General features: G+C 53.5%; 1 protein-coding gene across 2 annotated transcripts in view; it reads left to right on the forward strand.

Moving 5' to 3' along the window:
- The first annotated feature begins 6,496 nt into the window (after positions 1–6,496).
- SRL (sarcalumenin) overlaps positions 6,497–13,421 on the forward strand; it is a 37,209-nt gene continuing 30,284 nt past the window's right edge. Inside the window, exon 1 of one of the 2 annotated variants that reach the window (XM_027527303.1) lies at positions 6,497–6,771. In XM_027527303.1, the coding sequence (XP_027383104.1) occupies positions 6,711–6,771 (61 nt within the window). In that variant the 5' untranslated portion in view covers positions 6,497–6,710. The remainder of the gene's footprint in view (positions 6,772–13,421) is intronic. The other variant, XM_027527302.1, reaches the window with a different exon arrangement.

The following is a 13,421-nucleotide window of genomic DNA, read 5'->3' on the forward strand; positions in this document are numbered from 1 at the left end:
CAGGGTGGGTTATGATAAACGCTGCTTGTGCCCTGATTTGGGGGTGTCTGGCAGCAGAACATTTGCCCCCCCGAGTTCTGTGAGATGTTGAAGGGCTATCTAGCAGAAAGAGGGAGGGGACTCCCTGTGACCTTGGCCTCCTTAGCGGTTGGTTAACTGGCCTCAGACCAGTACATAAAGCCCGTGCAAATCCTCCAGCCACCTCTTGGGGCTGGCTGGCCAAGTTGTCCTTAGCCCCAGATTTGTCTCTGGCTCTCCCCTGCCTGCCCCTGCCCCTCCTGGACCCATTCCACAATCCCTTCTTCATCCAGCTGCCTCTCTGTGCTCTCCTGCAGGCTGCCATCCTTGTCGCCTTTGTCTTTTCCCCTCCATCTGGAGTTCCGCATACCCTCCCTTGCCCTGCAAGTCCTGGGCTGGGGCGTGGGGTCAGTGGCGTCCCCTGCCTTGGTCCCCTCTCTCCTCTTGTCCTGCTGAGTTGCAGGTTTTGGTGTTGATTGACGCGAGCGCGTGCTGGCTGAGAGGAGGAGGGTAAGACTGGGGGCTGGGGGGCAGGATGGGCCCTGAATCCGGCAGCCGTAGGAAGGAATGAGCTCCCCGAACCGGCTGTCCCCCTCACCACACCCCTGGTGTTGAAAAGAAGCTAGGAGTGACAGCTGCAGGGTTTCCTGAATTAGGGGGCCCAGGTCACAGGTTCCCGCGGGTGCGGCCTGTCTCCATGGCAGCCTCAGGATCAAGTTCAAGAGGAAACCGCACAGTGATTGGAGAAGCCTGCGTGCGAGTGCTGCACACATTCCAGAGATTAGTCGTCCCTCTCACGTCGCCTCTCGCCTATCTGAGGCAGATAGAGAGGATGCTCTGAAAACAGGGAAAGAGAATTGACAGCAGCCTGTTCCTTTGTAGGGAGAAGGAATTGTCTGGAGTGGACAGGCACTGAGAATTAGTGGGGTCTGCTTGTTTGAGATCAGGGGAGCGGCGGTCTCCATTCTCCGGGGGACCTCATGGTGCGTGTCCCTGGCTTCCTGCGAGGAGGGGGGATGGCAGTGGGGAGGAGGTCTGAAGCACGTGGCTGGCTGTGGGCCTCACCTGGCATGCAGAACAGCAGAGTCAGTACTCTGTGGTAGTGCTCTCTGACACTGGAGGTATTCAAGCAGGGGTCTCTGTGAGGGTTATTGGAGGGAGGATGGTGGGAATTTGGGTCCTTCCAAGGAAGACAGTCTCTAACTCCTGAGGTAAATGGGAAGGTCCTCTTGATGAGGGCTACTCTAGAAGAAATGAAATCTGCTGACACCTTGATCTTGGACTTCCAGCCGCCAGAACCGTGAGAAAATAAACTGTCGTTTAAGCCCCCAGTCTGTGCTATTTTGTTACGGCAATCCTAGCAAAGTAACATGCTGTCCTTTGTGACTTTTGTTTCACTTTGCATAGCATTTTCAAGGTTTAGCCACTTGTTGTAGCATACCTTAGTGTTTCTTCTTTTTTTTTAAATGACTGAATAATATCCCATTGTATAGCTGGACCACATTCAGTTTATTCATTCATCTGCTGATGGATACTTGGGCTTTTTTCACCTTTTGGCTGTGGTGAGTTATTGGCTGGGTGTTCAAGGACCTGTTTGACTGCAAACAGGACATCTTTAAATCAGATGAAGTCAACCCTTTAAACGGAGCTGGGCTCACCCTCCCTGTCTTCCTGGCTTGGGTTCCTGTGGTTTCTCTGACCCTCTGTCTGTTTCCCACATCCTCGCCCTGCCCTCCACCCCCTTCCCTGACGTGCTAACTCCTTTCCCCCCACCATGGATGCTGTTCACTTGGTTGATGGGAGAAGCACCAGGTTTGTGAGGCGGGCAGATCTGGGCTCAAGCCCAGCAGCTCTGTTCCTAGTAGGTGACCCTGAACAAGTCCCTTCAGCCCAGAGCCTTGGGCTCCTCTGTGAGGTGGTGACGTTCGCCTCCCATCCTTCGAAGACCCTGGTGGAGTGGGCGCCTCCTTGGTTCAGATGTCCTTTTCTCTCCCGTGACTGAATGAGGCCCCCTCCCTCACAAGGAGCACCATCCCCCAGCTCCCCAGCCATGAATACGGGTTGGAAGACTTAATGTTGATGTGTCAGTTGGGGTCTCCTGAGAAACAGCCAATGGGATCTGTGTTTACAGAGGGGGCCAGAAAATCAGAAATCCAAGGGGGAGGCAGCAGCTGGAAGTCAGGTATGTGGACATCACAGTCTGGAGGCAGAACTCCCTCCCCAACGCAGGACCTCAGTCTTGCCGCTTAAAGCCATCAACAGATTGGGTTAGACCCACCCACATTAGAGAGGGTGATCTGCTTGACTCAGGCTGGGGTTTAATTATTTTTAAATTATTTATTTATTTTTGGCTGTGTTAGGTGTTCATTGCTGTGTGCAGGCTTTCTCTAGTTGCAGTGAGTGGGGGAAACTCTCTAGTTGCAGTGAGCGGGCTTCTCATTGAAGTGGCTTCTCTAGTTGCGGAACACAGGCTCTAGGGCATGCAGGCTCAGTAGCTGTGGGGCAGGGGCTTAGTTGCCCCTTGGCGTGTGGAATGTTCCCCAGACTGGGGATTGAACCCATGTCCCCTGCCTTGACAGGCGGATTCTTAACCATTGGACCACCAGGGAAGTGGGAGGTCCAAATGTTAAGCGTATCTGAAAAACACTTGCACAGCAATATTTACACTGTTGTTTGACCAGCAACTGGGTGTCATGACCCAGTCAGGTTGACACACAAAATAACCCGTTGCAACTGATACCTCATCAGTTCTCTTCAAACTGATCTACAGATTCATCATAATTCAATTAAACTCCAAGAAGACTTTTAAAAAAACAATTGATAGGCTGATCCCCAAATTCATGTAGAACAGTTAAAATGACTTTAAAAAAGAATATCAAAGTTGGAAGATTCATACTACCTATTTTCAAGATTTATTAGGAAGCCACGGTGATCAAAATAGTGAGATATTCAGTTCAGTTCAGTTCAGTTCAATCGCTCAGTCGTGTCCAACTCCCTGTGACCCCATGAATCACAGCACGCCAGGCTTCCCTGTCTATCACCAACTCCTGGAGTTCACTCAAACTCATGTCCATCGAGTCGGTGATGCCATCCAGCCATCTCATCCTCTGTCGTCCCCTTCTCCTCCTGCCCCCAATCCCTCCCAGCATCAGGGTCTTTTCCAATGAGTCAGCTCTTCACATTAGGTGGCCAAAGTATTGGAGTTTCAGCTTCAGCATCATCCCTTCCAAAGAAATCCCAGAGCTGATCTCCTTTAGGATGGACTGGTTGGATCTCCTTGGAGTCCAAGGGACTCTCAAGAGTCTTCTCCAATACCACAGTTCAAAAGCATCAATTCTTTGGTGCTCAGCTTTCTTCACAGTCCAACTCTCACATCCATACATGACCACTGGAAAAACCATAGCCTTGACTAGACGGACCTTTGTTGGCAAAGTAATATCTCTGCTTTTCAATATGCTATCTAGGTTGGTCATAACTTTCCTTCCAAGGAGTAAGCGTCTTTTAATTTCATGGCTGCAATCACCATCTGCACTGATTTTGGAGCCCCAAGAAATAAAGTCTGACTCTGTTTCCACTGTTTCCCCATCTATTTCCCATGAAGTGATGGGACCAGATGCCACGATCTTAGTTTTCTGAATGTTGAGCTTTAAGCCAACTTTTTCACTCTCCTCTATCACTTTCATCAAGAGGCTTTTTAGTTCCTCTTCACTTTCTGCCATAAGAGTGGTGTCATCTGCATATCTGAGGTTATTGATATTTCTCCTGGTAATCTTGATTAGTGAAGGGACAGACACATACGGAATGTGATATATGTGACATATGGAATGGAACAGGACATAGTCCGGAAATAGATTCTCACATATATGGTCAATTAAGTTGTTTGGCATATGAGATCCTAGTTCCCTTACCAGCGATAGAACTTGTGCCCCTCGAAATGGAAGTGTGGGGGAAAAAAAGAAATGAAAGTGTAGAGTTCTAACTACTGGGCCACCAAGGTGTCCACATATATAGTCAGTTGATTTTTTAAAAAAGATGCAAAGGCAATTCAGGATCGATAAGACAGTAAAGAATCTGCCTGCAGTATGGGAGACCTGAGTTTGATCCCTGGGTTGGGAAGATTCCCTGGAGAAGTGAATGCCAACCTACTCCCATTCTTGCCTGGAGAATCCCATGGACAGAGGAGCTTGGTGGGCTACAGTCCATGAGGTTGCAAAGAGTTGGACACGAGTAAGCACTAACACTTTCACACTGCAGGAGAGTCCTTTTAACAAACAATGCTGGAACAACTGGATATCCATTTGTTAAAATCTAAAATTTGGTTCAGTCTTGCAACATATTTTTAAAAAAAAACACAGAAAATAGATTATAGATCTAAATGTAAAATCTGAAACTACTTCTGGAGAAAACAGGAAAAAATCTTTATGGCCTTGGGTTAGGCAAAGAGTTCTTAAGTATGACACCAAAGGTATAATTCTTAAAATAATACATTGATCAATTGGACTTTATAAAAATTAAGCATTTCCGCTCTTTGAAATACACATATAAATGAGAAGATAAGCCGCAGACTGGATAGGGAATATTTACTAATGGTATATCTGATAAAGGATTGTCTCCAGAAGACAAAAAATGGGGAAATATTTGAATAGGCACTTTATCAAAGATGCACCAAAGAAGTGGATGACAGATACATACACAGGAACATGCTTAATATCATTAGTTGTTAGGAAGGTGCAAATTAGAACTACAATGTGATATCACTACACACCTGTAAGAATCACTAAAATTTGAAAAACAGGCCATACTAAATGTTGGTAAGGATGTGGAGTAACTGGTGTTGGGATTATAAAACGGTATGGTCATCTTAGAAAAAAGTTAAGGCTAAGAGGAGTGAATTAAGAGTTTGAGATGAATATATACACACTATTATATATAAAATAGATAACCACCAAGGACCTACTGTACAGCACAGAGAACTGTGCTCAATATCTTGTAATAACATATAATGGAAAAGAATAAAAAAAATTTTTTTTTGCCATGCTGTGCAGCATGTGGGATCTTAGCTCCCTGACTGGGGATTGAACCCGTGACCCCTGAGGTAGAAGCCTAGAGTCTTAACCACTGGACTGCCAGCAAAGCCCAACTCCTAGGTATTTACCCAAGAGAAATGAAAGTGTATGTCGTAATGAATTGTATATAGATGTTTATAGCAGCTTTAAAAACCTAAAGTCTCTCAACAGGTGATAGATAACAAATTGGGATCTATCCAGGCCATGAAATACAGCTCAGAATCAAAAGGAGTCAACTATTCATATGTGCTACAATGTGAAAATGTCTCAGTATCATTATACTATGTGAAAGAAGCCAGATAAAAAAGAACGCAGATGGGATGATTCCATTTATATCAAAATCTAGGAAATGCAAACTAATGTATAGTGGCAGGAAGCAGACCAGTGGTTGCCTGGGAAGGGGTAGGCATGCATGCATGCTAAGTCGCTTCATTCACGTCCAACTCTTTGCGACCCAGTGTTCTGTAGCCCGCTAGGATCCTCTGTCCTGTAGGATTCTTCAGGCAAGAATACTGGCGTGGGTTTCTGTGCCCTCCTCCAGGGGATCTTCCCGACCCAGGGATTGAAACTGTGTCCCTTACGTCTCCTGCACTGGCAGGCGTGTTCTTTACCGCCAGTGTCACCTGGGAAGCCCTGGGAAGGGGTAGGAGAGGGTAAGAGGGAGGGACTGTAATGAACATGAAGACAGTTCGAGCATGGGGAATCCGTTTGTCATTTTGATTGTGGTTGTGTACGTGTGTGAAGATATATCGAATTGTACACTTTGAATACGTTGTTTGCATGTGGCCATTGTGTCTCATAAAACCGTTTTAAATGGAAAGTGTGTGAAAGATGCCAACCAGACTTTTGTCCTGTCCCCCATGGCCAACGGCCACCCCCACAGGGACGCCGTCCCCAGCAGGGCCAGCCGACGCCACCCCTTCTAGAGCTGGCTTTCAGGGGGCCGTCAAGTGCCCCCAGGAAGAGTGCATCAAGTAGCATGTTGCGGAAGCGCTGCTGGACAGGGACCGGTCCGTCCAGGCTCTGCCCGACCGCACAGCCTCCGATGTACCTTTTCCCTCCCGTCAGCATTCTGTCTCTTCCAGGGGAGAGGGAAGCCAAGGCTCCTCATCATCGACCTCAAAGGTCAGATGTCGCGGGCTTTCCTCAACTGACCATCAAGGCTCTACCCTCCTGACCTTTGGAGAGGGGCTCAGATGTGTGTCAGTGGCTGTCGTCTAATAGGCCCTTGGTCCACAAAGCCAAGGCGTGTGAAAGGCACTGCTCACACGGACTTCAGCTCACATGACTGCAGGTGCTGAGAAGACTCGATCCCTGACTCCCATACCAGACCCAAAAGGACACCCCACTTTTTCTCTGCTGTACACCCCTCACCCCTGCCCACCCTGCGACCCCTGTCACGTGACCCTGGGGCTGTCGTGGGAGAGGAGTCAGCCGGGCCCTGCCTTCCCCGTGGCAGCTGGTGCTGCAGGCGCAGAGCAGCCTCCGCGGCCTCCGGGGTCCGCGCCGCTGGCCCATCACGTCCGCCCAGTTGCCCTGGTGACTGTGTGACCCTGCCACCCGCCCCCGCCGCCGCCCGCCCTATAAATAGAGGCCCGGAGCAGCTGGGCTCTCTTGGCAGTCACCATGAGGGCGCTGGTCCTGCTCTGCTGCTTTGTGGCCTCACTCCTGCTCCCAGGACAAGCAGGTACGACCCCCAGCCGGTTGGCCGGACCAGCCTGTGACCCCACATGCCCCCGAGGTTTTCTGTTTACTGTGGGGTGGGAGGCTCGGGCGGTGGACGGAGGACGAGGCCTCCATGACTCCTGGAGGCTGATGGCAGCCCTTTGGCTCCCGGCTGGTCTCACTGAGAACGCACTGAGTGCGGAGACCTGAGAGCAGTCAGGGGGCTCGTGGGGAGGAGGCCAGGTAGCGGAAGCCATGACCTGAGAGGTGCAGGCAGGTGCAGGGCCTGAGCAGGGGGCTGGGGAGAAGGGCCGGCTGGTAGATGGTAGGGGAAGAAGACCCCAAGAGTCAAGACTAGAGGCTCCTAGGCGGACAGAGGACCCCGGTCTTGGAGGTGGAGGGAACCCCTGGAGGTCACTGAGTTGATCCTCCCACCTGGTGGAGATGGAGGGGTGCCTGGCTTTGCATGGGTGAGGGTGGGTAGGGGGGCACGGCTTGGAAACGATGGGACAGAGAGGGGCTCAGTTTGGGGCGGGACTGGAGCAAAGAGCTGGAAACCAAATTGGGCAGTTCAGAGGAGGGCCGGGACCCAGTCTGGAGTGGAGCTGGCTTGGCCGGGGGCTTCACTGGAAGGGGGCTGGGGCCTGCGTGCCGTGGTTTTCCTGTGACATCTCAGCACTTTGTGTGGCAGAGGCGGTGGCTCCGGTTACAGCATGGGGGTTATTTATAGGTGTGGAGGGGGTACCAGAGCATTTTGCCACCTCTGTTCCCAAGACTCTTGGGGCTAAATGCCCCTCCAAGTTGCTTTAGGGGTGCCCTGGGGACCCCCCAGGAGTCCAGGAGTCCCGCTTTGCCTTTTCATGACGACTGTAGGCTTCATTTGCGCTGGTGACCGTGGGGCCCTGGGGGTTCTCTTTCTTGAGCTCTTAGACCCAGACTGGGGAGCCCGTGGCAGGCAGGAGCAGAAGCCCTTCCCTCGAGGGCTGGAGACCGAGGCGGGGGGCTCCGGTCTCGTGTGTGCCACTGGGCCCTGCCCTTGTCTGCCCTTGAGTTTAATTTGGGCTCCGTGGGGCTGCAGTGGCTGGGGTGGCAAGGATTCCAAGCGGCTGTCAGGCGGCTAAGTATGGAAACAGCCGTGTAATCGGAGCCCGAGCCCGGGAGCCACTGCCGACCTCTCCCCTGCACCGCCCAGCCCCAGCTGCCAGCTCCGCAGCTTCCACGCCGGCGCCCCAGGAACTTTTAGCCTTTTAGGGACATCCTTTATCTTTCCTCCCACCAAGGGAACTGGACATCTGGAATGTCCCACAGGCCCTGTTGGGGGACCTTGCCATTGGGAAAGGAGGCAGGCAGGTGCTTTCTGCAAAGATCCTTTCTTTGCAGTCCTTTCCTTCCTGGACTCTGCAGTGAGCACCCCCACCGGCCCCGGCCTGGCCACTCGTGTGTGGGGTCCCCGCCCTCCTCCCCACTGCTCATGGTTTGTGCTGTGTGTTCTTTACAGTGGTGGGCTTCCTAACCCCCAATTGCAGATTGTAAACCCCAGATGGCTTCCTCCTATGATCCGGGGTAGGGGATTCCATGAATGGCTTCCCCCACCCCATAGTGACAATCCTTTCTACCCGTTGACTTGCCTGTAGAATATGCTACTAGTAAATGCCGCCATGCCCACAGACACAGCTTTGCTCCTGAACTTCCCACCTCTGTGCCGAATCCTCATTTCCAGCCGCGTGTTGCTCACCCGTCCCTGGGGGGACCCTGCAGAGCCACCCTTCCTTCTTGTTTGCCGTCCTTGCTCCCGTGGTCCTCTGCACCAGGGTGATGGGCTCCACAGCCTCCCTGACCACCAGTCCGCCCCAGTCCTTTGTAACTACCAGCGTCCTCCTCTTTGTCTTGGGGACCTGGCCTGGGGTCAAGCCTGCTCGAGGACAGAGGAAAACAGCCCCAAGAGGGTTTACTCAGTCTGCTCATGGTCCAGGTGAGGGAGCAAAATCCAGAGGAAAGAACCGTGGTCAAGGTCAGACAGCGAGTCCGTGGCAGGCACGCCGGGCCAGGGCCGGTCTCAGCCCACCCGGGAGTTCCTGGCCTCCTTTGGCCCTTCTCTCTGCAGCCCTTCTTGGACACCCCAGTCCTCCTTGGACACCCCAGTTTCTCTGCCTGTGGGTGTGGGGCCACGCATGGCTGCCTTGGGATGTAGGGCAAGACCAATGCCTTTGAATTTTGACTCACCAGAGAGCATGTTGGAATGGGGGTGCTGGGAAAACATTTCTTCGGGCTTAAATGGCTGGTGTTTGTTAGGCTGAATTCAGGACAGCCTTGCCTCCTGTTACCTGTTTGAGGCAAAGATTGAGGGACGACAGGGGGTCTGAGTCTGTTCCTCTGCTTCCTCCAGCCCAGCCCTGGTTTGCAAACTCACCCCATCTGCTCTGGCCTTACTCTGCCATCCCAATGGCAAGAGGTTGGTGCGTGCTGGGGCTCCCAAGGCCCTCCAAGAGTAATGGGGGTCTCTTAGGAACCCCTTCGTGACATTTCCTCTCCCACCCAGAAGGAAGTGGTTTTCACAGCCCCTCAGCAGGGTAGCCCAGGTGCCATGATCCAACTGTGGCGGAGGGCTCGGAGAGAAGGTCATGAGCTGGGGGATCCTGGGGAGGGAGTAGACCCCAGAAGCCTTTCCAGCATGTCCCCCCTCCACTGCAAGCTGTGTCCCCAGCGAGGTCCCCAGCTCCTGGCTTGGTGCTGCCAGATGAGCCATGAGGAGCAGGTGGTCCACTTCCCACATCGGGTGCATGAGGTGCTAGTCTGGTTCTGCTCAGTGGATGCAGCCCCCAGATGTGGGCACTGAGCCTGCTGGCCTGTGGATCCGAGGTTTGGGAAATGCGGGCTTTGCCTCCCATGTGGGTGTGGCAGTGAAGCTCACACAGCTAGCTCAAAGGCCAGAGCTGGAATCCTGGACCAGAGAGGGGTCCGGTGAGGCTGGTTGCATCCATCTGGCCTTTGGGCGCTCGCTCAGGTGTGGTGGCCAGGAAGGAGCCTGATCCCTGTGGACTCAGGAGAAAGACGACCGTTCCTCCGTTGATATGGCCTGAGGGATCAAGATAGGGCATAGATACAATGCCTTCTGGCCTGGAAGGAGGGGTGTGGCTGGAAGAGGGGCGCGTGGATGGGGTCTGCCACTATGGGGTGCACCCCTCTACTCCAAATCCAATTTAAAGCCAGACTCACCGTCCCTTTTGTTTAAATACTGCTCAAGGATGCAAAGCGCTTTCACTCAGACACCTTCCCTAATTCATCCCGGATCTAGTGTGTACCTGCTGGTTCTCAGGTGTGGGGCCAAGGGAACGCAGATAGGCATTCTGTCCTTGGCACGCTTACAGTCTGGGGCTGGGGGAGATAGGGCGTCCCCCTTGTGGCTGTGCACACACAAAGAAGACACGCGTGTCCTCAGGGAGATCCATGTAAATGAGGTGGGATGGACGGAAGTGGATCTGAGTGGATCAGGAAACGTCTTCCAGGTGAGGGAGTGTCTGAGATGAGCCTTGAGAAGCACAGGGTTCAGAAGAGAATGCTGAGGAAAAGCAGGGATGAGCACATTCATGCAGCAGGGAAGGTGGGGCTCAGGTGAGACCCAGGAGGGTCATGGGGAGGAAGGGTGAGGTGGGGTTTGTGGGGAGTCTGGGAGGCTGGGTTGGGGCCAGAGTGTGAGGGGTGCTGGGCTGAGGAGGGGGCTTTGCTCTGTGGGTGGCAGGTAACCACGGGGTGGGGGGGAGTGGTTTCGAAAAGTGCGTCTGGCAGTTGTTTGTAGGGAGGAGTAGACCGAGCTGGGATGATGTGTACTCTGGCAAGGGAGAGAGATGGACTGGAGGGCAGGCCCCACAGATGCCGGGGAATAATCTGCGGGACTCCTTGGCCCAGCGAGCTGGGCAGGAAGGAGCCCCCAAGGGTTTCGTGTAGGCCACAGCAGGCAGCATCTTGCCAGAAAAATAAGAAAAGACTAGGATCGTAAAAGAACTGATTTTAAAAGGTCATCTGAAATCATCATGAATTCTGGATCCTGGGGGAATGCCTGGACGCAGATGGTTAGCTTAGGAGGAAGGTCGGGTCTGGGGATCCAGAAATGAGGCTCGTTTGGGTAAAGATGAGGGCGAGGCTGTGAGATCCCTGAGGACACTGCTGCAGAGAGAGAAAAAGAAGAGAGTCCAGGACCAGTCCCTGGGGAGTAGGAAGAGGAAGAAGATAAATGGATTTCAGGAAGATGGGATGAGATCCAGGCAGAGGCATGACCTGGCAGCAGAGGACAGGGTGCTTCCTGCAGAGGCTGTGAGTCCTGCGGAGAGGCCAGGGAAGGTGAGGCCTTGGCTTGGACACCAGGAAGCTGCGAACGGGTCACTCAGTGAGGACGCGGAGGCATGTTCACCGGGAGAGACTTTCAACATTAAGTCTACGAGAGCTAGAGGATGGTGAGAGGAGGTAGGGTGGCTGAGTCTGCAGAGAAGGCAGTGTGTTCCTGGGCCGACAGGGAGGATGCAGAGGAGCGGGAAGGGCTGATGATCGTGGGGCATAGGGTGGATGTCAGAGTTTGAGAGCGAGGTGGACAGGTCCGAGGGGGTTTGAGGGGGGATCTCAGAGGGATCCCCTGTACACTCGAGTTCACTGAGCAGTGTCTGTGCCCACCAGGGAGCTCAACGAGGAAGTGAGGATCCTGGTCTACAACAGGATTGCTACAGAGCAGGGAGAAGGCCATGGAGGGGAAGAACCAGCCAGAGCTGACCAAGAACCCCTTGAGGTAGAAAAGGAGGCCGGTTGTCCTGAGATGCGTGGGATCGAACAGCAGGGTCCAGACCAGAACCTGGTCTCCAGTCCAGCTGAGATGAGGCCAGGAGGTGACCAGTGAATCAGCATTTTCATCATAGCAAACGCTGGTCTCTCGCTGTTGGTGAACCAGCCTTCTCGAGCCTTCAGATGCTGCAGAGAAGGGGGCAAAACCCGACCCCAAGCTCTGTCCCAAGGTGTTCATTCCGCAGACATGCACCGACCTGCTCCCAGGAAGCGCTGTGTTCGGCTCTGCAGGGACCATTACTTTGGTGGAAGCTGGCGCAGGGCATGGTGCAGGGCACAGGGCCCAGAGGTAGCCAGGCTCAGGTTTCCTCTGGGTGTTTTCCAGGTGGCTGCAAGGCCTCCCTCCGCAGCTCCCTGGCCCATCGGCAAGACTCATTTCAGGCTGAGGGAATTTAGGATCTGCTCCGGGTGGCCAGGGCCCTCAGAAACCCCCGCACCTTCCTCACCTGCCTTCTCAAGGGCCTTCTAGACTCAGACACATGGCTTCAGGCGCCTGCCTCTGCCCTGTCTGTTTCCTTCTCTCCTTGGAGGTTCCCTTCTCTCCCCAGACACTGGCCTTGCTTTGTCCCCATGAGACGTGCCCTGAAACTCATTCCAGCAAGGGCTAATGGCTCAACACTTAAACTGTCACTTTCCCAAGTCACTTTTTGTTTGAAAGGAGTCAGAAGATTTTAGCTCAACAAATGCATCTCTAACATGGAATTTCTCATTGCTTTGGTGGGCAAGGTCTTACCCTAAGTCCCTAGTCACGGTGTTGAGGCAATAGATAGTCCCCAATCCTGAGCTGTAGAGCAGGGCTTCCTCTACCTGACCCTGAAGGAAGGAGACAGGGAGTGGACTGGAGCCACGGTGGCCACAGCTGTAGGACTTGCTCTGTGGTTAAAAAACTCACCCGCTGCTCACCCCCAGCCTTGCTGTCGTCAGCAGGAGGTAAAGGGGGTGGCGTAATTCGGCAATGGGATGGGTCAGTTTTCATCTGCACTGAGTTTCTGGAGACATTCGTTTCCTGGTCTGTGTTACCTGGGATGTATCTTTCTCGGGGCTCAGGGACATCCCATCCCATTTGGTTTCAGCCTTATCCCTCTCCAGCCACGAAGACGGATTTGTTCAGGGTCAAGGTCCCAGGCACCCCTCTGGTGTGGGCAGATGCCTGCCCCTGTCACTTCCTTGTCCCCTCAGAGACCTCCAGGTCAGCCTTTCCTGAGCCGCCAGTCCTCAGGGTGAGGGGCTGGGGCGGTGGAGTCTGCTCTTAAAATGCCTGAGCTGTCAGGTCCGCCGTTCACACCCCTGGCAGGGCCTAGAGCATCTGCCTCTTCCACCCTCCTGCTCTTCCCTGCCGGTGTGCAGGGAAGGCTGGTATCATTGTTTAGTCGCTGAGTCGTGTCCAACTCTTTGCAACCCCAGGGACTGTGGCCTACCAGTCTCCTCTGTCCGGTTCCTCTGTCCTTGGGATCTCCCAGGCAAGCGTACTGGAGTGAGTTGCCATTTCCTCCTCTAGGAGATCTTCCAGACTCAGGGATTGAACCCATGTCTCCTGGGTCTCCTGCACTGGCCGGCAGATTCTTTACTGCTGAGCTGCCTGGGAAGCCTGAGGCTGGTGGTGGGTGTGCCCAGTTCTGAAGCCCATGAGACCGTGGGGCTGGCGGGCAGCTCCTGCCTGGTGCCATCCCAGGAGCCTGTGCTTTCTGGGACCACATCGTCAGGACCATAGGAAGGCACAGTCGCTGTTGCTCTGTCCAGTTCCCAAGCCGCGACCCAGAAGGATTTCGGGTGGGACATTGGCCCAGTGGGGCAGGCTCCACATGTTCATGGCATGTTAAGTGATGAGAAGAGGCTTTTCTC

Source organism: Bos indicus x Bos taurus, chromosome 25 (genome assembly GCF_003369695.1).
Source record: "Bos indicus x Bos taurus breed Angus x Brahman F1 hybrid chromosome 25, Bos_hybrid_MaternalHap_v2.0, whole genome shotgun sequence".
In the NCBI taxonomy this organism is placed as follows: Eukaryota; Metazoa; Chordata; class Mammalia; order Artiodactyla; family Bovidae; genus Bos; species Bos indicus x Bos taurus.